Genomic DNA, 23,630 nt, shown 5'->3' with positions numbered 1-23,630 from the left:
AATGGCAACAAAGATGATCAAGGGTATAGAATGGCTTCCACGCATGGAAATTAGGGCTGTTCATCTTAGAAAAGAGACTACAGGGCGCGGAAGGGGTATGATAGGTGTCTTTAAAATCATGAATGGTTTGGGGAAAAAGTGTTATTTACCCTTTCCCAGATTACAAAAACCAGGGATCACCCAATAAAATTAATAAGCAGCAGGTTTAATACAAAGTAGAGGATGTACTTTTTCATACAATGGGATGGTCAGGGATGCAACCCCATCCTCGGGGTAACCCTAAACCTCTGATGGCTAGAAGCTGAGAGATGAAGATGGGGGAGGATCTCTACAAAATGCCCTGTTCTGTGACACTGCCCCTACAGCTCTGGTCTAACCACTGTTGGAAGACAAGATACTGGGCTAGAAGGACCATTGGTCTGACCCAGTCTGGCCATTCATATGTTCTTAGGCTCTTAGATACCAGAGACTTAGCCTCAGAGCAATACCAAGAAAAGCTGGGCTTGTCCTTAACTGTCTTAATGCTTCTTTAATGAAGCCAATGCATGGGGCTGGACAAGCATCCAGTGCTATCCCATGTTACAGATATATCATCTTCAAAGTGGCAAATTCCAGAAAGAATGATTGCACTTCAAAGAATGCCACCATGCATTCATACAGCACGACTGTTACAAAAAATGTGAACCAGGAATCATCTCTGCTGAAACTGGAACCTGTGAAGTCCTACTTCCAAAACAATAGAAGTCCAAATATGCCATTTCCAAGTATGCAGTTGCACTCATTCATTAAAGAAACAATGGCAGAACTGGACCTATGGGTGGTTTCAAAATTAGGGAGAACCAAACAGCCTCCAGTGTGGTTTTGGAAATTTTTGTCTGATAAAGGAATGCTTCCCAGGCTTTGTTCCAGAGAATGTAACTTATAAAACAAGTTCAAATCTATCCTGAAGGAACAGGGAAAGGTTTAAAATAATATGCTGCTGAGGCTCTGTGTAACATTCAGGTTTTTTTTGAGTACTAGTGATTTAGTACCGGAGCAAAATTTCATGAAGGGAGAGACAATATTGTGAACTGATGATCGCCAGAAAGAATTTCAGGCTTGGCGAACACAGAACTTATCAGTCTTGTCCTCTTTTTTCTTCCAGTGTTTTCCTCTCCTGGGAAAACATTTTTCCCTAACAAAGACCGCAAAAGGCCACATTTAAGAAAGAAAGAAAATGAAAAAAGGCCTGACATTAGTGTGTCTACCCGAGCTGGTTGAAATGTTTTGTTCGAGACATTTTTTCGATTAAATAACAAGGCTTTTCATCCAAACAGAAATTTCCACAGGAAATGTCCTTTTTGGACAATATGTCATGTTTTTCTACAAAAACAACCTCCCCCACTCCAACTTTTTGGTTTTGGGAAACCAAAAATATTTTTTCTGAGGTAGCAGTCTCCCTTTTGTAAATGCGATGTAATTCAGTTGCATCTGCAGATTTGAGTACTTGCAACCTGCAGGCAGGCATTCAGAAGTCAAGTACTCAGATTTGCACTTGCAATTTATTTCTAATTTAGGGGGCGTTCTAGGTGCTTAGCTTCTCTCAGGTCAGGCTGTAAGTGCCATGAGACAGTGGCATGCCACTACTAGGTACAGCATAGCTCTATCTCTGTAATGCATTAGCATCAGAATCAAAGCTAAACAGATGAAGTTTATAATATAGTTATGGGAAAACAATACAAATAAACACTCTACATTGTATGTATGTTTGAATTACAGTGCGCTCTGTCTTCTTTGTGTCTATCAATTCACTTGTCTGTAAGCAATTAATATATAGAACATGGTATGTAAGACACAGGTTGCCTGAGATTTTACAATCATTTTCTAGATCAGAAAACTTCAGATAAGTAGGGATAACCTTGGAATAGCATGTAAACTATTGGGTTCTTACCCAAATCAATCCAGAGAACCTTTTGAAGTTGGCCCATCACTAATGCTAATATATTTGTGTCTGCAAATCAAGCTGCCACTGAGTTTGCTGTTTGCTCTGGAAGAATTTAATACTGGGAAAATTAGAGCCAGATGAGCCTGTGCCTCACTATAAATTCAGATTTCAGAGTAGAAGCCGTGTTAGTCTGTATTCGCAAAAAGAAAAGGAGAACTTGTGGCACCTTAGAGACTAACAAACAAATTTATTGGTTATTCACATTGGATGAAGTGAGCTGTAGCTCATGAAAGCTTATGCTCAAATAAATTTGTTAGTCTCTAAGGTGCCACAAGTGCTCCTTTTCTTTTTACTATAAATTCAGCTACTCTAAAGCCCTGGCTTGCAGAATTATCGGTGTTGTCAGCATCTCCATTGTAAAAAGTGTTGTGGTATCTGATTCTTGTGTGGTTCAAATGCCTTTGTTTTTGAACATTAAATTTGTCTAAAATGGGGGTCAGTGCATCCTGCTAGGTACCTTTAAGAACAAAAAGAATGTGAGACACTGATGTTTGAATGTGGCACGATTGTATTTTTCAAAGCCCTTTTCCACAAGTGTTTCTTTGGACGTGGATTACAGAGTGTAATCCTTGAACACATGAAATCCCAGACATTTTTATTCAGAACTTCTTATGAAAAGGTGCCAGATTGTCAGCCTTGACGACCAAAGTCCTCTATCCATGGAACAGGTAGGCGTTGGGAATGGCAGGGCAAGTGCTCTGCATGGGCCTTCCAGGACCCCTCATCCCCACTGGGAAAAGCCACCATTACAGATTAGAGGGTAGTTCTTTCTCTCCAGACCCAATGAGTGCCAGATCCTGAGTTGCGGTAAAGCTGCATCTATTTATACCAGTTGAGGACTTGGCCCTCAGTCTTCAACATTTTTGCTGAGCCTTGATACCAAGGGTGCCTACTGCTACGATAATCTGATGAAGTCACTTGGCCAGTGAACACTAGACTGACCCAACCACCTCATATTAGATACTATGGATCACCAAGCAGGCATACCTTCTGGCCCTGCCGACCTGAGCTATCTCCAAACTGGTGCCCAAGAAGTGGAAAGGCTTCAACGCCCATTTGCGATCCCCTGAGGTACCCAATTCCTCTTCTGTTAACCCACCGTGTGCTGTGTTATTGCAGCGGTACGAAGTAGTACGTATTACGAAGTACAAAATCTGGGTTGCAAAATCTGGTCAGAATAGCTTAGGGGCAAAGTGAGAGTCGTTAACTCTGAGCTTCCCACCTCATGTGGGTTTCAGTCAGACACTGCATGTTTTTTTGAGCATTTAATTTTAGTTCACATGTCAAGAGAGAGGAACGATAAACGTAAAAAGAAACGAGTCTCTATGATTCTGGCTACAGCCAACAGGAACCAAAAGCCCCCTCCCACTTTGGGACTATCAACATTTAAAGGAGCCCCACCTTTTGTAGTATGTCACTGCCTCATCCATTGTGCGAATCACCTGCAGAGGCCGTGGTAAAACAATTGTCAGTGACTCCGCTAGGTGTGTCTAGGGTCCTTCCCTGCCCCTTTAAAAGTGTGGGTACAAGAAGTGTGCTGCACACTTCGCTGCCGTTACTGCTATACGCCTGTTGAATTTCTTACAGTCTTGAAGACGTGCCGCAGGGAGAGGCGCAGAGATGGCCGAAGGCGAAATAACAACGTTCACCGCCCTGACCGAAAAATTCAATCTTCCAGTGGGGAACTACAAGAAGCCCAAACTCCTGTACTGCAGCAACGGAGGCCACTTCTTGAGGATACTTCCAGATGGCAAAGTAGATGGGACAAGGGACCGAAGCGACCAGCACAGTAAGCAAATCAGAAATGTGTTCAGGACACAGCTCTTCCTTGGCTTATATGACTAGTGCTGCCTTTACCTTACTGCCCCTTTTTCTCTGGGAGGTTGGCATTACACATCAGCTGCTTTTCCAGCCAAGAAGGGATAGGTAGAGTATTTATGCTTTATGCCAGGTTCTCTCACCTACCATGGCAACAAACCATCCAGAGGTTCAGCATGTGAAACAAGGCCTACTACGTGTACACTCTACAGAGATTCAGGATGTACAGTACCTCACATTTGTCAAAATATTAAATATGAAATTAGTCATTAAAAAAATAAACCAGAAAGACTGACCACAGCAGGAGAGACTGAAATTCTAACTGAAGCACAGTTACCAGTTTACACAGTTAGTTGGCACTAGAAGAAAGGGGTTTAGGAGGATGTCCACATACTACATTGCAAACTCAGCCGTCAAACATGGTATCTGCATTTACCTCAGTGTAGAAGATTCAGCTTGGTAGTAGGGTTGTTATGATGTTACAGCTGTGCCTTTTTTGCAGCTTAAGTCATGCTCTGGAATAAGTGTTAAGGCCCAGATTCCTAAGAGTGTGTCATGTGTTCTATCTGAATGCTTTGCACAGGATTTGCCATTGGTTAACTTTTCTTTTCCCTTACATAGCAAAGTGCAGTACATTCCTGAGGGACTTAACAGTGGAAAGACTCGGCTCAGAAAAAGTTATTTTGTGATTTATCATTTTTAAAATGCATTCATATTGCACTTATTTTCTCAAAACAAGGATGGTTAATTCTATGCTGAGTTGGTTATGTGTTTTATGTGCTTATTTGTGCCCCTGTAGCATAAAGGACACACAGTACTGTTGTGACTACCAACTGGTGTAACAAATATTAGAAGAGAGACTTAACCAGTTATCAGTAGAGGCCTGGAAATCTGCGGATATCCATGGATGTGGATATCCACAGACCATGTTTGCAGATGGATGTGGGTCCAAATTTCGTATCCACGCAGGGCTCTAGTTATCGGAGTCCCCATCTGAGGCTGGATTCTCTCTCTCCCCCACCATAACTGGTATATTATTAGGGTCAAGACAGGACTCAGAATTACTGCAGTCCACAGACATCTCCAGCAGATGAGTCAGAAGGGGACCTGTTCTGGGCCAAGCCAGCCAGAGCAGAGATAAACTTCTCACACAGAAGTCACCGTTCGTCTTACAATTTCCATATTCCAATGTAAAAATGCATCTTCAGACATAAGGAGCATTTTCATACATTTGAACCTGCTCTAGAAGGACATCCCAGTGAGCTGACACGTTCTTTTAGTTTGCTCACAAATAGCTCTGTCCTAGAGTTGATTCAGCAAGAATCCTCCTTCCCCCGAGTCACTACTAGAGGTGGGATTGAGCTGCACTATTCAGAGCTGAACTTCGCCAAAGTTTCAGTTTGTTCGAATATAGTTTCTCATCAGGCCAGCCCCAGTCTGTAATGAAGCAACATCACAGCATGGTACTAGGGGATGTGGTGCTGCTAGGAGTGGGCACTCATCCAGGTTTTGAAAGATCCCATGACACATTAGCACGAGTACCCGTATTTGGCTAATTATGGTCTGCTTATCCAAGTTCCCCTGCTGTTTCAACTAGATGCAGAACTATTCTTCACTTCCAGGCTTAACTACTACATAGCATTGCTGGGCACTGTCATACATCTGGTGCATTTCACCCCAGTGGCAGATGCATTTCAGTTGTGGATGAAGAAACCCCTGGCTATAGATTGAATAGGAGTTGACGTTTGTGAATTGTTTTGGGATCCTTTAGCATGAAAGCACAATAAATGATTATTACAGAAACTTTTTTCTGGATGCTTTTTTATGATTATTTAAAGCAGACTTTTTTTTGCCCACAATTCTTTTAAAAAAGAATGACATATTGCAGTTTTTTTGCTCTCATTTCTTTACTGGGGAAAGAATCACAGAACTATTTTTAACAGTGCACCCAGCCATGCAAAGATTACAACTGCTGTGAATATTCAGTCACACCTTGCAAGAGTTAAACAGGGGCTTTTGATGCATTCTTGACACTGATCTGATTTCCTTCACACTGGCAGATAGTTCTGGGCTTACATATGCCTTGGCTATGGATGTTTGGACACTTCCAAGCCTGTGTAAAATTACTATTTTCTTTATGAATCACATACAGCATGTATGCCGTGTGACTCCTCTAGTTTCCACCCATCTTGCCACATAAGTTTCTCTTTTCCAACCTCTTCCCATTGCAAGTGCTCAACTCCTGAGTCTCCACACTGACATGCCTAGAGCCCTGACCAGGGGTATTCTATTTGCTACCCAAGATCCATAAACCTGGAAATCCTGGATGTCCTATCATCTCAGGCATTGGCACCCTAACAACAGGACTGTCTGGCTATGTGGACTCTCTCCTCAGGCTCTACGCTGCCAGCACTCCCAGCTATCTTCGAGACGCCACTGACTTCCTGAGGAAACTACAATCCATTGGCGATCTTCCAGAAAACACCATCCTGGCCACTATGGATGTAGAAGCCCTCTACACCAACATTCCACAAAAAGATGGACTACAAGCCATCAAGAACACTATCCCCGATAATGTCACGGCAAACCTGGTGGCTGAATTTTGTGACTTTGTCCTCACCCATAACTATTTCACATTTGGGGACAATGTATACCTTCAAGTCAGCGGCACTGCTATGAGTACCCGCATGGCCCCACAGTATGCCAACATTTTTATGGCTGACTTAGAACAACGCTTCCTCAGCTCTCGTCCCCTAATGCCCCTACTCTACCTGCGTTATACTGATGACATCTTCATCATCTGGACCATGGAAAAGAAGCCCTTGAGGAATTTCACCATGATTTCAACAATTTCCATCCCACCATCAACCTCAGCCTGGATCAATCCACACAAGAGGTCCATTTCCTGGACACTACTGTGCTAATAAGCGATGGTCACATAAACACCACCCTATACTGGAAACCTACTGACAGCTATACTTACCTACATGCCTCCAGCTTCTATCCAGGACACACCACACGATCCATTGTCTACAGCCAAGCTCTAAGTTACAACCACATTTGCTCCAATCCCTCAGACAGAGACAAGATCTCTATCAAGCATTCTTAAAACCACCTGCTGAAGTGAAAAAACAGATTGACAGAGCCAGAAGAGTACCCAGAAGTCACCTACTACAGGACAGGCCCAACAAAGAAAATAATAGAATGCCACTAGCCATCACCTTCAGCCCCCAACTAAAACCTCTCCAACGCATCGTCAAGGATCTACAACCTATCCTGAAGGATGACCCATCACTCTCACAAATCTTGGGAGACAGACCAGTCCTCACTTACAGACAGCCCCCCAACCTGAAGCAAATACTCACCAGCAACCACATACCACACAACAGAACCACTAACCCAGGAACCTATCCCTGCAACAAAGCCCGTTGCCAACTGTGCCCACATATCTATTCAGGGGACACCATCACAGGGCCTAATAACATCAGCCACACTATCAGAGGCTCGTTCACCTGCACATCCACCAATGTGATATATGCCATCATGTGCCAACAATGCCCCTCTGCCAGGTACATTGGCCAAACCGGACAGTCTCTACACAAAAGAATAAATGGACACAAATCTGACATCGGGAATCATAACATTCAAAAACCAGTCGGAGAACACTTCAACCTCTCTGGTATTTGCTCCAGGGTGATAAACAGTTCCTGGCTGTTGGGGAGAATGGTTTCTCCGCTTGCCTGTTGTGCGCTATCCTCCTCCTCCTCATGATCTTCCTCGTCCCCAAAATCCTCATCCCTGTTGTGGGAGACTCCCCCCTTGCAGGTGGCCACAGACAGGGGTGGGGTAGTGGTGGCTGCACCCCCTAGAATGGCATGCAGCTCATCATAGAAGCGGCATGTCTGGGGCTCTGAACTGGAGTGGCCGTTTGCCTCTTTAGTTTTTTTGCCTGAGCTCCTTAATTTTCACACGGAACTGCTGTGGGTCCCTGTTATAGCCTCTGTCCATCATGCCCTTGGAGATTTTTTCAAATATATTGGCATTTTGTCTCTTGGAACGGAGTTCTGATACCATGGATTCGTCTCCCCATACAGCGATCAGATCCAGTACCTCCCGTTCGGTCCATGCTGGAGCTCTTTTGCAATTCTGGGACTGCATGGTCACCTGTGCTGATGAGCTCCTCATGCTGGCCAAACAGGAAATGAAATTCAAAAGTTCCCGGTGCTTTTCCTGTGTACCTGGCCAGTGCATCTGAGTTGAAAGTGCAGTCCAGAGCGGTCACAATGGAGCACTCTGGGATAGCTCCCCGTAGGCCAATACCATCAAATTGCGTCCACACTACCCCAAATTCGACCCGACAATGTCGATTTCAGCACTAATCCCTTCGTCGGGGAGGAGTACAGAAATCGATTTTAAGAGCCCTTTAAGTCGACAAAAATGGCTTCGTTGTGTGGACGGGTGCAGGGTTAAATTGATCTAACGCTGCTAAATTCGACCTAAACTTGTAGAGTAGACCAGGGCTCAGTAATAGACTTAAAGGTGGCAATTTTGCAACAGAAAAGCTTCAAAAACAGATTCCAACTGCTGAACTGAAATTAATTTACAAACTAGATACCATTTACTTGGGCTTGAATAGAGACTGGGAGTGGCTGGGTCATTACACAAATTGAATCTATTTCCCCATGTTAAGTATCCTCACCCCTTCTTGTCAACTTTCTGAAATGGGCCATCTTGATTATCACTACAAAAGTTTTTTTTCCCTCCTGCTGATAATAGCTCATCTTAATTAATTAGCCTCTTAGAGTTGGTATGGCAACTTCCACCTTTTCATGTTCTCTGTATGTATATCTATCTTCTTACTATATGTTCCATTCTATGCATCTGATGAAGTAGGCTGTAGCTCAGGAAAGCTTATGCTCAAATAAATTGGTTAGTCTCTAAGGTGCCACAAGTCCTCCTGTTCTTTATGCACTTTACAGTGTGTTGGTCTCGGACAAGAGACCTTTAAAAAAAACCCAAAACAAACCCAAAGTGCTGCCTACTCTGTGTAAGGAACTAATGGTCTCATACAAAGATTAGTAAGTGAGAATAGGAGCTTCCCAGCACTCTTGGCTAGGAATATTCTCTCCCCAGACTACTAGCACTGGTTGCTGCTACCTTTCACCCCAGGCGTGGCTGCGTTTCAGAGGTCTAAATATTTTTGAAGTGCATTTTGGAGTTCTTCACGATAAAAACTTTTGTACAGCTGTAAGGCATTATTGTTCATGCTTTAAATTCTCATGTTTCACTTCTTCCAGGTTCAAACCACATACTACTGTTATTATTGCTTTGTAAAGTGCTCCGGGATACCAAGCGTTATATGAAAAAACAAATTCTATGCTTCTCTGGCTAGAAGGGATGGATGTTTGGCTTCTTCAGTAGCTGACCATATTAGTCAATGGGGATCCCTCAAAGCATTTTCCCTTGCATCTATAAGGAACCCAGACTGTTGTGGATGAACAAGACCCCAAGGCCAGATCTGTGGATCTGACAAAGCTGTGCTTGATCCAGGACCCAAGAAGAACCACCTCCCTCCTTTCAGCTACCTTATTGCTTCCTCAGACTGGGGACCTAAAGTCTGCTCCAGGTTCCACTGGCAATAGCAAGTCTTTTGGGACCATACCACCAGCTGGAGATTGTTGGGGTGCAAAGCAATCCTGACATGCCTCCTCTGCCAGGAAGAGTGAGTAGATGGTGTAGAGCTGGTTATGCAGCTTTATGCCACCTGAGATTCTCTTACAACAGAATAATCCCCAGTTGCTACCTTAAGAGAGCTTTCTGGCTGCTTTTCATGGACTGAGCAGTGCAAAGCAGCCAGATCAGGAGGGAGGGGGTGGTGGAGGATTTGGTCCCAAAACTCCAGGGGATTCCTCAGCCCGTAGCCCTTAACAGCTCACTGTTGAGCTAATCTGGAGCTCTACAGAATGACTGGTTCTGTTAAAGAGCATTCTGACATACTATAGAAAATAGCTGTGCCAGGGAAAAGAGGTGGACTTACATTCCAAGGAATCTGTTTGGAAGTTCTAAGCTATTCCGGTTATTATGCTTTCAAAATGCTTGGGAAGGTTTTTTTAAATAAATGCCAGACAGGAACTGGATGGGGAGATGGAGGCAGGGATGGGAAAAAGAATGAGTACAGCAAGCCTCTGTCTTAAGGTGGTCCAGGGTTTATGAATTGTTATGCTATGCTTTTCTTCATCAGACCACACTGTCTCAATGCACTGATTTCAAAGCAGGAACCTTTTCTGTTGCATGTGTAAACTCTGCTACTGAATAGTTACCGGAATATAGCTGGACTACACACTGCAGCTGTATCTGGCTAACGGGTGGTGTTGGGAGAAGCCAGATGGTCTTTACAAATTCCAAGAAAAGCACTTGAAATAAAAACTTAGCGCTTTATTTTTTCCATGAAAGCCAGTTTGGGGCAGAGTTTTAATTATAAATGCCATTCACACACACACACACACACACACACGTGCAAACAGCCTCACAGCAGATTGAACGAGGATGACCTCACTTTGAGTAAACATAGCAAGGGACGGGAAGTCTCTAACCTAGAATAAACTGGGCATGTAACCTTTCTCAAACCCCGCTCAGAAGAGGAGGTGGGAAAACAAACATGGGGGATTCTTTGGAAGGCAGGTTCATGCTCACAATATGCACAAGTCAAAGAGCTGAAAGTGCTGTATGCACTGAAACAGACTTCTCTGTCATTTTGGCACTGAGATACTATAGCTGGGATTATGTCTGGGTGGCATTGTGGCCCCCTGTGCACCCTTACACACACAGCAAGGTTTGAGTCTCACAGCAAACATCAAGTCACGCCCTTTGCCAAGGGGGGGGACTAGGAATATACATTTTTTAAGCCTATAAACTGCTATACATTCCTTTAATATTAAGTGTCTGATCTAAGCCAACAAAGACAGAGAGGTTCTGGGCCCAGTGGCCAAATAAATTGACCTCACAAGTCTTCATAGGCACATGTGTGTAGCAATACAAGCTTATGATCTACAAGCAATCACGCCTCAAGCGCTGGTTTATTTTGGGACTCAGCCAGTCATTTCTGAACACTTGTATCTTCAAGTGAAGACTGCAGACCCAAGCCAGTTCACCCAGCTGAACCCATGTTAAAGTTAGACATGCAGGGCTGGGAAGGGTGGGAAACACCTGGAACCAGACAAACAAATTTCAACCAAACTTTCATAAATTGGGTGAATCACTCTGTGCTTGAGAACCTTGTCAATCAGAAATCCTGGGAAGCCTGGGGCCAGGCAGGACAGGGGAGGTGGACAGTGCTGCTCGCGACCAGTGTTGTCTTTCCACCTTGTTTTATGTATTTTTACAATGCTAGATTTAACAAAGGTGGCAGTGATAAAACCTGCAGAACAGATAGGGCATGGTCAGCGGCAGTGCAGGCTTCCCCCAGCATGCCTCAGCCTTGAGCTGGGGACCACTTTTCCAGGTGAGAAGCAGTTCATCCTCTAGGCTCATTCAGCCTTTAGTCTGTCTGCTGAAGCTGCCAACAAGAGTGTCAATGCATTCCAACAGCAGTGGTGATTTTGTGAAACGGATATTTACCCACTACGAACTAGCATGTGGCAATCAACTAATTACCTAGAGGCCACCACATAGCGGCGACTTTTGAGTGCCAGACTCAGTCACCGCAAAATCAGGAACAGTTCTGGGAAATCTGTTACCTTCCCAGACCTTTGCCAGCTCCAGGCACCAAGAACGTGTATCCCTTCCTTTGATCCCTTCCTCCGGCAAGGAATCAGAGCAGGTTGCGCTAGAAGGAAACGGCCAGCTAATGTGGTGAGCTCTCCACCATGGTTCATTCATGATAGGCTGCTTACTCCCCTTTGCATGTCGCCAGTGCTGCTTGCTGAAGGATGTAGGTTTGCAAACCTTTGCCAGAAAGGAACTGAGTGTCAATGAGCTACTAAACTTGGACATCCTGATGAAAAATATTTATAGAGGAAACTCCTTAAAGGGATACATGCCAGTGGAATAACCCTGGGTACAGAGAACATTTCTGTGCACTGAAAGTTATGTGCTAAGCAGGTTCCATGCCTCTATTTTATACATACTTAAGTGGGATGAGAATTTGCCCAATAAAACACACCCTCAATGTGTAGGCAGGCTGGTGACCTCACCTGGCCCCTTTGGATGTTATTCATATGGCTGGTAGAAAGCACTGACTGACAGGGAGCAGCCAAGAACCTACTGAAGTGAATCGACTTGTTTCTCTTGAATGTTATGCTACCAGCAAAATAATTCACTCTGCTCAGAAGCAATAAGGTCATTCCCCAATGCCACGCTAAAAACAATGAGCCTCTGGTCACAAGAAAGCAAAGGGGAAGAGACGATCTGCAATTTATCAAGGCTTTCCTGCTGATAGAGCTAGTGGAGCATGTGTTTGTATTTGCAAATGCTCGCTCTTGCATAAATCACAAACTATTTGGAATTTGGGGATTGTTCTCATAACTATCCAAAACTTTGGATGCTTATCTGAGTGCAAACTTGGGTAGGAGATCTGCTGAGAATAATCCTTCTGGCACTGCATCCAGTTCTAATTAGTAATGTCATCTGCAGCATCTTTCTTGCAATATTCAGGCAATTCTGATTCTGGAGATCGGACAAGGAAAGAAAACTTTGCAGACCATTTTGGACTCGTAAACGTGAAGTTCATGCTCAGTTCCAAAAATGGACAAAGGTTTGGGGCCAATTCTTAATTATTCTCTATTTTACCTAGTTCCTGGTGGGGAGGGTTGAGAGGAATCCGTGCCTGGGCTCTTGCCCGCTTTTCCTTCCCAAACTACTTCTCTCTTCTTTTTCCCATTCAGCCATGTTGCTGCCTGCTACCAGCCTAGAAATTTTACAGCCAGCCAGAGAGGACTTTGTTTCTGCTTTGTGGGTAGATGCTCTCTCTCACTCTTGGCTGACTATTTTAATTATGTAGCAGCCTCTCTTCCTGTTTCCCTCTCTCCTTCCTAGTTTACTCCCTTTACCGGGTTCTGAGAATGCAGCATTGAGCAGAACATAAGCAGATTGGTGGTGTTCCAGCTCAAGGATGGGCTGAATGCAAAATCCCAATTTGAACAGAGCAAACAAAGGAGTCATAAATTACAGCAAATCTGCTCCCATCCAATTTGCTAATCAAACATTATTTACTGAACAGTAAGTGCCTGATTAAAGGATCTGAGCCACAGTGGCAAAGGTTTCACAGGGACAAGGGCTTCTGTCATTTCAAGAGACGACATTATTTTTTTCTTGCCAAAATGAGGCTAAAATAAAATAAGGAAGGAATCAGAAGTAAGAATCCCAAACTTGTCCCCCAGAGGCCCTGGATTCCCCCAGGTCACGGACACTATTTTATAATGTGTCTTTCCAGGGCAGAAGAAAGCTGTTTGGAGGCCAAGAAATTTGATGCTTCATGATCCTGATTTTGTAAGACTCTTCACATGATGAACACAATAGTTATTTGCCTGTTTTAAAGTGATGTTTCAATTATTCACACTAGAGCTGGCTAGAATATTTCTGCCTAGTTGTCCATCACAGAAGCATCTAAGTCTTCTATCTGAATGGGAAGAGTTTTCAAGAATGTGCCCTAAAGCTTGTTAGCTATTGGATCCTCCTCCCTAGTGGAAATATATTTTTGAAAGATATGAGCATTGGGTTTTAAATCATTTTTGCCTAGACCATCACAGAGTGAACTAAGAAGAAAAGTAACCAGAAGGAAAGAGTGACCACACAGCTCAAATTGGAAGTTTAAAAAAAAAAATGCAATTTTATGGAAGAGGACATCAAGTGTGGTATAGACACCAGGGCCTGCTCGCTGGTCCAGCACACCTCAGGCGATGCAAGAGGAATACACAGAGCTTCCCCCCTGTCAAAGTCACCAGTTCAAATCCAGTCTAGGTTGGTAGTGACTGAAAGTCAAAGTCTGGTGGTCTGTGTTGAAGTGATTCAGGGTCTCAGTCCAGTTCCTAATGGACAACTCTCCATGTCACATTCACCGCCAACTGGCGCCCTATTAGCAGTCTCAGTTGACAGGTCAGAGATTTAATATGTTATACCAGGGTTTCTCAAACTGAGACCCCTGAAGGTACTCCAGGGGGTCCGCAAGTCATGTCCAGGGCCACCGGCCCTGCTGATCAACTCCTTCCCCTCCCTCCCAGTGCCTCCTGCATGCCGCAGAACAGCTGTTTGGTGACATGCAGGAGGGAGCGGGGGGCATGCTCAGGGGAGGAGGTGGAAAGAGGCAGGGAAGGGTGGGGGGACTTGAGGGAAAGGGTGGAGTAAAGATGGGACCTGTGCAAAGGGCTGGGGGGCTGCAAAAAATTTTAAATCAAAATGGGTGTCCTCGGGCTGCTAAAGTTTGAGAACCACTGCATTATACTATCCAGATCTTTCTTCAGTTGCCAATTGTTTTCTCTCTCTGTTTACATCATGGCGGGGCAGCTACCCAGATTATAGTATAAAAATGTGATCACTTGACATGCCTCCAAAAGGAGATATTTTCTAGGATGGAGGCTGACCTTTCCTACTTATTTAGTACCCCTCGTGGCTGGGAGAATAACTACACTTAGACATTAATAAACATATACTCAAAACATTATATGAATAAGAAACTTTTAAATAAAAAAAGACCTGGGGCTGAACTCTGCTCTCAGTTATATGTACATGAAACTGGAGTAACTCCATTGTCATTGGATTATTACTATTATTATTAGTGTTACATTAGCCCCAATAAGCTCCAACCAAGATCAAGGCTCTGCTGTGCTTTGTGCTGTAGATGCACATGGTAAGAGACAGTTCTTTCCCCAAAGAGCTAGCACTCTTAATGGACAAGGAACAAAGGATGGGAGAAAAGATTATTACTACACCTATTTTACTGGTGGGGAGCTGAGGGGCAGAAAGCACTACGTGACTTGCCAAGGTCATAGAGCAGGTCTGTTAGGTAGAACTAGAACCCAGATCTCCTGAATCCGTACCCAGTGCTTTAAAAAAAAAAGTCTACCTGTGATGTAAATAAAAGAAAATTTGGCCCTTCGTTCCTAAAACATGGGGATGGGGATCGGAAAAAGAAGAGTTTACTGTTTCAGCGCTATACTGTCTCCCTTACAAACAGTCTCACCCTTATGGACAGGGATTTTGGATCAGTATACAATTCTTTCCCATTGCTAACCTTCCTAGAAGCATTGCCATATCTGTGACAATTTTTTTTTTGCTTTTATTTTTGTTGTTTTATTTTTACTTTCAGTTCAGCTGCAGCTAAGTGCGGAAAGCGTGGGTGAGGTATATATAAAGAGCACCGAGTCTGGACAGTTTTTGGCTATGGATTCCAATGGACTTTTATATGGATCAGTAAGTATGAGGTTGATGTGGTACCAGACATGGAGAGTTTTGAGGTTGGCAGAAATCTTGTAGCTCTGAGTAATGTAACCCACAAGCAACATTTAGTCTCTGTTTGTTATTTTTGCAGCTGGGTCACCACTCTTTACCCAACTTTATTTTTGGAATAAATAAATAAAAGCTTGTAAAGGTGCCCCAAAATATTTAACATATTATAGTTCATAGTTGGAAGCAGTAGCAGCATCATTATAGTGTCATTTCAGCTGCCAGTTTTCAGAGAGAGACTCTATTAGGAACTCTTGACCAAAACATCTCTCTTGCCCATAGACTGCAGAGAAATTTCAGCTGCTTTTCCCCGGGTGGCCACTGTCCTGTTTTGTAAACTCCTTTTTTTCAGGATGTATCACATCAGACTCTTCATTCTATGATGCAAATGTGACATTGTAGCTTAAAACTTCTCAACATCCTTGCTAGGTGAATTTAGTGCTTCGAAAAGGTACTGATTTGAGGTGAAGTTTTCTGTTCTCAGATTAAGTAAACCACAGGTAGCAGCATAGCTCCCAGCCACCTGCTTGCCCATTTGCCTCAGCCGTGATCTGCAGGGATCTGTATGAGGGAGAAGGTAGCAGTATCTCCAAGCCCATTCAAACCTTGGCCTTTCCGGTCATTGTCCCAATAAGGACACTTAGTGCCCCATGTGATGTCTGTTAACAACTGACCTGAGATCACCCTAATTTTGGTATGACATACAATTGCTGATTTCTCTGTCAAGCATGTGCATCTGTCACTGGGGCCCTGCTCCACCTCACCTTCTTACCCCAGAAACTGAACAGAGTCCTCCAGGTGTGCTATCAGTGAAGCTTTATTTCAAGTCCCCTTCACCAGTATCACCAGGGTCCCCCATGCTCCCACCTATTTACAGTGTTTACCAAGCTTTAGGCCCTCTCTGCAGGACCTGAGAGGAGCAGAGGTCTTCTGAGTCTGAGCACTCTCTGTAACTAGGCCCCAGCTAGCCCTGTTCCTCCCTTCTCCCCTCTCTCTTTTCTCCCCTGGCACTTCCTTCCAGTGCCTCTGATCATTCCTGGGCTGATGGCCAATTGACTTCATTAATCCTAATCATTTTTTCCTGCGGCACTAATTAGCTTCTAAGGGCTCATCTACACTATAGCCTTAGGTCGACATACGGCAGCTTACATCGAACTCATTATATCAGGGTACACACTACAGCCTTGCTCTCACCAATGTAACTGCCCTACTACACAGACATAACAACTCCACCTCCAAGAGAGGCATAGTGCTTATGTCAGTGCAGTTACAGTGACACAGTGTCCCTGCAGACATACTTATCTCTATTGGCCGTCATTCTTGTCACATTCAGGGCTTGAGCTGTGAAATTGACAAGAAAGCCAGCTCCTGGCTCCCCAGCCTGGCTGCTGGCTGGTCTCCACTGGAAGCCCAGCTGCCACCCAGGCTCCTGGCTCAGGCTGACCCCTGGACTCCCCACAAGGAGTCCTGCTGCCTGTGGGATCCCAGCTCCCTGCTCTGATCCGGGCTGCCATCCAAGCTCCCAGCATGCCACCAGGAGCATGGCAGCTGATTGGACTCCAGGCACGAATCTCCCTGGCTGGAGCCCAGCTGCCCTCCCTGGGCTCCCCTCTGGGAATGGGACAGCCTTGCCAGGCTCCAGGCATGGATCTCCCCGCTGGGAGCCCAGCTGCCCTCCCCACGATCTTGGCTTCCTGCTCCACACTGGAAACATGGCTGCTAACACAGGGCATGTCTACACTTAAGATGCCCTAAGTGATGAAAGTGCAGGCTCCCTGGCGCAAACTGTAATCCCAGCTACTTGGGAGGCTGAAGCCAGCGGATTGCTTGAACTCAGGAGTTCTGGGCTGCAGTGGGCAATGCCATTTGGGTGTGTGCACTAAGTTCTGCATCAGTATAGTGATCCTTGGGAAGCTTGGGGTCACCAGGTTGCCTAAGGAGGGGTGAACCAGCCCAGGTCGGAAAAGGAGAAGGTCAAAACTCCCCTGCATTCTGTCACAGTGTCTCAGAGCTGGTGAGCGTTCAAGAAAGCAGCTTACAGATATAATTCCACAGCTGTAGCTAGCTACTTGGCAGCTGCAGAAAGAGTGGACCAATTGCACTGATTTCCATAGAACTGCACTACGGATTAATTGGGCCCCGGATGTGTAGGTGCTCAGGAGGTGGTGTGGGGTTCTTTGACAAAGGAATTGATTGCAGACAGGGTAGTGTCATAGCTCACTTGTAGCTGATTGAAATGCAGGTGCCATGAACAAGGTACTGTAGAGAAGTTAGCTACGCCAAGGAAGCCTACTTAGCACGAGCTTCCACCCATTTTAGGGAAGTGCCTGTTTTAAATGAACATTGTATTAACAGAAGAGAGTCAGATTTAAAAAATACAGTGGTCTTAAAGGGGGGTTTGGGTAGAGCCTCACGGCAAACCACGCCTCCCCAAGTCTAACTGAATCTAGATCACTGCACTTAGGAGCATGCTTATGCCATTCGCGCTCACCATGGATACTCGGAACTCTTTTTCAGCTGTTACCGAGTGAGGAATGCTTGTTCTTGGAAAGAATGGAAGAAAATCATTACAACACGTACACGTCTAAGACGCACGCAGATAAGAACTGGTTCGTTGGCTTAAAGAAGAATGGAAGCTGCAAACTGGGACCGCGGACTCACTATGGCCAAAAGGCCATCCTTTTCCTTCCACTGCCAGTGTCAGCTGATTAAGAGAAGTACCCAGGGTGCCATAAAATGACCCTGAGTCGTAAGCACCAACTACTATTCCTTCTCTCTCTCTCTCACTGGGCAGTGTGACAAAGAGCTTAATTTTAGATCCAGAAATTTTAAATCTAAACGCTTTAAAAATAAAATAGAGCTATTTAATTTTGCACTAACCAAGTTTAACGTGGAGGAGAGGAAAATACCTGTAGAGCAATGGGCAAGTTGTCTCTCCAATGCATTCTTGTTGACGGGTCTCCATGGTCCGACCTGCGCAACAGAAAGCATGTGTGAGGCACATTTGAGGCAAAATGTGTGCACTGAAAAATGCAAAATGACTCCATAGAATATGCATAAACTTGTGTTTCAAAGGGAACACCCAGGAAAGTTACTGCCCTAAATGCATGGCTTACTAGAACACTAAATCAACAAGTTATTACCAGGGGAATATACACACCTAGAGAGAGGTGCATGATCTATATTCCCATAAAAGTGAAACTCCCCTGGAATACATAGGTATTTTAAAGCAATCTAGACAGTATCTAATATACACTTCAAAAAAATTAAAACTGCATCAGTATTCAATTTATCAACTGAAAGCATAGTCAAGAATTCTGAACATATCCTAATTGTGTGCAACTGAACTAACCACGACCCATACTCTTGAAAACTAGACATCTAAGCCAGTCATACGCTACTAATACTGCTATATTTCTTGTTAATATCCTTCATATGTAATTTGTATTTATTTATTAAGTGACTGTGTATACATTATAAAGAGTTCAAGAATATGAATTATAGGCAGTCAAAGCCAATTAATGTTATCTCAAGAAGGATGCAGATGGGATAAAGAGGGGTATGATTTTGACAAGAAAGTCTGGGAGAAAGGTCATGGGGGAAAGGGAAGTAGTCATGGAACTATATTACTGTAAAACAATTTATCATTTTTATTTTGCCCCCAAAGTGAATTTTCCATTTGAAAGCGTAGTTCCACTCTGAATAATAGAATTGTGACACTGTAAAAATGGCACCATGGGACTTCAGTGAGTTCCATATCACCATATGTGCTGAGTTTACTAATAAAGAGTTATTTTCTACCTGACAGCCCTGAAAACTCAGCCTGTGAGTTGACAGTCAAACTGGGTTCTTCCTTTTTCATGTATTATCACTAAGAATGAAAGCTCTGCTGGTCACATTCTCCCTTCATTGACACTTGTGTAAACTCATTGACTTGGTTTGCATAGCTGTAACTTGACTGGAACATAATACACATCACCATTTATAAAAGCACAGGAAGAAACAGAATCCAGATCACTCTTCTAAACTAAAAAGAAAAGGAGTACTTGTAGCACCTTAGAGACTAACCAATTAAGCTCATGCTCAAATAAATTGGTTAGTCTCTAAGGTGCCACAAGTACTCCTTTTCTTTTTGCGAATACAGACTAACACAGCTGTTACTCTGAAACTCTTCTAAACTAGAAAATTAGTTTTTTTGATTATGTCAGTTGGGGTGTGAAAAATCTACACTACTGAGCATTGTAATTAAATGATCTAAGTCCCTGTGTCACAGAACGGCCTCCATCTCTCGGGCAGGTGGATTACTACGCTGATGGGAGAACCCTGTGCTGCTGTAGCATTTTAAGTGTAGATAAGCCCCTCGTCTTTGCCATTGCTATGGCTAGTATCACTACTATATTTCTATGATTCAGTCTTGCTCCCATTGAATTCCATGCAAGCAGGTTCACGGATATGGTGCATCAGTGAGTTACTTTGCTAGGAGTCTAGCTTAAGGACTGTGCACATGAATCAACCCCCTTCCTTCTTGTTGGGGGATATCAGCATCACTGTGCTCTGCACTGTAGCTTTCCTCTGAGCAGAGCTATCATTGAGAGTTAATGAGAGATCAACACACAGAGCCCCTAGAGAATTGGTACCTACACTGGGGAATAAGTTAAATAAATAGAAAGATTTGTTCTAATTTTGCAAAATAGCCTGTAATTCCAAAAATTCAGGAAGGCTGAGATTCACTATAGTCCGGACAGAGCATAGACTAAGGTGATTTTCACGCTAAGTTCTTCTCTCCTTTGTCCTGCGTGACATTCTGGGTAGTAAACACATCTACGTGGCCCATAACCACGTAGATTCCCATCCACTTTTCAGCACATTTCCCTTCCCTTCTTAACACTCACAACTGTAAAGACTTCAGCTCTATTTAATCAATTTTAACGGATACACTGGGTGCCTGATTTTTTTTAATGGTTAAAATAGTTTATTTAATGACTCTAGGTCACTAGGGACAAATGCTCCTGGTAGAGTAAAAGGTTGGGAAAATAGTGTTTATTTTCATTGTTTATATTTCAAAACATTACAAATTGTGGAACTATATGTTCACTAATTGCATTAAGACAACTTATCTAACATTTGGAAGAGAAACCTCTGACAAATTTGAAAAAGATTTGGTCTAACTTTTTAGAAACCTTTGATTAATTCCTAGCTAATGGAAAGCCAAGCTGTTGCACTCCTTTCCCTTCTTTGCCCCCCTTCCTTCCCCTCCTCTCCCATTCTTTTACCTTTCTGCTCTGCTACCTTCCCCCCCACTTCCCATTATCCTCTTATTTTGGGGCGGGGGAATTTTCTAATAAAAGACTGCTCATCTTCTCTCCTCCAGTCTAGAACTGCAAAAATTATTATTATTAATATTTAGCGGATTTCTAAAACTGCAAAATAGATTTTGTGGTTTGCATACAAAACTTCTGAATTGCTATAACAGGCTAACTTCCTGATGATACATAGAATCAAAAGACTGGAAGGGACCTTGAGAGGTCTTCTAGTCCAGTCCCCTGCACTCAAGGCAGAACATCTCTGCATCTGATTCCTGGCTCTGTCAGTGTGTTCAGCTACTGCCAGGTGGACTGTAGTAGAACCAGAGTACACAAATTCATTTTTGTTTAAATGTACTGTACCTCCTGAAAACATCAAGACAAGGCCTGCAGTGTCCACTAATTAGATATTATAATCTATTTTTTCCGCTTTACTTTTGCCAAGAGACACCACTATCCTTCCCAGAAATGGGCGTTACCTCCAAGGTTCCAGCCATTACTTGAATGTTTTCAATGACACACTTTGTTCCTGAACAAACATGACTATGGGATGTTCTGCTACTGAGGAACCATCTGTTCCAAAACCAGCAGTGCAAGTTTATGATTCTTTTAGTCTGATTTGTTACTAATCATGTTAAATTAATGTAATAACGAAATTGACACAAGTACGTTCCATAGATTGCAGTTATGGAATTGGGAGTGGGGGAGAAAGGGAGGGGAATGCACTGAAACAAGAATATACATTTTTTCCCCCACAGTATTTATGAAGTTTTCAGACCTCACTTATCCGTGTATCGCTTTCACTTACTACAATGCTCATAATTATAAACTACCCCAGTATAGAGCTATTATCCTTTGCCTCCCCAGTCCATTATCTATTCCCCCTTCATAATGTCCCTCTTTAAAGTACATCTCATGGGGTGAGATATTTTCCTGCATACACAGGATCAAGATCAAGATTAGCAATCAAGAGCCTAGAACCAGAAGTCTTTGGCTCCTTTCACAGAATGGCTTACAGAGAGAGCCTTATGTTGTCCCTTACACATGTGGCAAAAATACCTTCAATCAGGCCTTCAGGTCCTTGCTCACCCTCAAGATCATGTACAAAAATATCTCCAAAATGGCATCTCTTGCACTTACTACAATTGCACATGCAACTACAGTATCTAGGTATGCATGTGACCTGCTAGAAGGGTAACAGATCATTTGCTTACAGGAGGACCACAACTCTCCACAGTAAACTCGCATGCAATTTTTATGTAAAAGGTACTGAAAATTTGGCCTTTCAGGTTTAGCAACCCAAATTGTCATGGTCTGATTCATCAGAAAACAGGGAGAAGTTACTTAGCTAAAACCTTTTATGCCCGCTCTTTGGATTAATCAAGAGCTTGATTTGATTTTCAGAGGGGCAGGGAACCTGCAACAACTCCGTAAATAAGGCCATTAGTATCCTGGGCTGTGAATCGGAATGGGTGTTTGGTATCTATATTAAAAGTAAGCCTAAGATACTGATGCTGCTTTTTTCAATGGGTGCTGAACAAGAAGACCGTGTCCAATTATGAATGTCACATATATAGTTGAAGAGTGTGGCACACAACAGTGTTACAGGACAGTGTAATAGCACCACATATCTTCATCAATGACAATATGAGCTAAGGTGTAAATATCTCCAATTTGCATTGAAGGTGGGTACAGATGAAGGAGGAGAGTTAAGGTTTTTGGGGGGAGGAGGCCACAATTGTCCATTTCCAGACTTTACAACTTTTTCTTTTAAGTTTCACTGTGATTGAAAATGTCATGCCTTCCCCATTTTTTTTTTAAACTTAAAAATTTATTTTCAAGTTTTCTTCCTTTATCAATCAATATGTTCTTACAATTAACCCCAGTTTGATAAAGTTTTTTCATTGACTATACATATGCATATGTGTCCTTATGTGTGGGTGTACTTATTATTTCGCATATGCAATGTGGTCAAGCCAAGCCACAGCGTTCTTATCAATGATGTTCAAGGCATGAAGACCTCCAGGAAGTTGAGTCATTTTTCAGTCCTCAACAATGCGTGTCATGGGTTGTAGCTGCCCACAATGCCATAGTGGACTGTCTCTAAAACGCCACCAAAATTCCACTGCAGCACAAATTCCATGTCTGGTACGAAACTGGTTCAGAGGCTCCATGGCCTTCGCGCTAATTCCAATCCGGGTTGACGATGAGTGGGGACTGAGACAAGATAATTATATGTCACACTTAAGGTGGGCGTACTTATCTACAGTGATTCGATTATCTAGGTTTAATGTTGTCTACCTCAAAAAACTAAAGCAGTCACATGTGGAATGCATTCAAGTATCTGCTGAAAAAGAAGCACCAACATAGAATCATAGAATATCAGGGTTGGAAGGGAGCTCAGGAGGTCATCTAGTCCAACCCCCTGCTCAAAGCAGGACCAATCCCCAATTAAATCATCCCAGCCAGGGCTTTGTCAAGCCTGACCTTAAAAACGTCTAAGGAAGGAGATTCTACCACCTCCCTAAGTAACGCATTCCTGTGTTTCACCACCCTCCTAGTGAAAAAGTTTTTCCTAATATCCAACCTAAACCTCCCCCACTGCAACTTGAGACCATTACTCCTTGTCCTGTCCTCTTCTACCACTGAGTATAGTCTAGAACCATCCTCTCTGGAACCACCTCTCAGGTAGTTGAAAGCAGCTATCAAATCCCCCCTCATTCTTCTCTTCTGCAGACTAAACAATCCCAGTTCCCTCAGCCTCTCCTCATAAGTCATGTGTTCCAGACCCCTAATCATTTTTGTTGCCCTTCGCTGGACTCTCTCCAATTTATCCACATCCTTCTTGTAGTGTGGGGCCCAAAACTGGACACAGTACTCCAGATGAGGCCTCACCAATGTCAAATTGAGGGGGACGATCACGTCCCTCGATCTGCTGGCAATGCCCCTACTTATACATCCCAAAATGCCATTGGCCTTCTTGGCAACAAGGGCACACTGCTGACTCATATCCAGCTTCTCGTCCACTGTCACCCCTAGGTCCTTTTCCGCAGAACTGCTGCCTAGCCATTCGGTCCCTAGTCTGT

At 43.6% G+C, this 23,630-nt stretch overlaps 1 protein-coding gene across 1 annotated transcript; it reads left to right on the top strand.

Annotated features, from left to right (window-relative positions):
• The first annotated feature begins 3,604 nt into the window (after nt 1-3,604).
• Nucleotides 3,605-17,953, top strand: FGF1 (fibroblast growth factor 1). The gene is made up of 3 exons (XM_077824578.1): nt 3,605-3,773; nt 15,105-15,208; nt 17,759-17,953. Exons 1-3 carry the CDS (start codon nt 3,605-3,607, stop codon nt 17,951-17,953), a joined length of 468 nt encoding a protein of 155 aa, XP_077680704.1.
• The last annotated feature ends 5,677 nt before the right edge of the window (nt 17,954-23,630 follow it).

This window comes from Eretmochelys imbricata, chromosome 8 (assembly GCF_965152235.1).
Source record: "Eretmochelys imbricata isolate rEreImb1 chromosome 8, rEreImb1.hap1, whole genome shotgun sequence".
NCBI classification, from domain to species: Eukaryota; Metazoa; Chordata; order Testudines; family Cheloniidae; genus Eretmochelys; species Eretmochelys imbricata.
The sequence above is the reverse complement of the archived record's forward strand: the minus strand, read 5'-3'. Positions and strand labels throughout refer to the sequence as shown.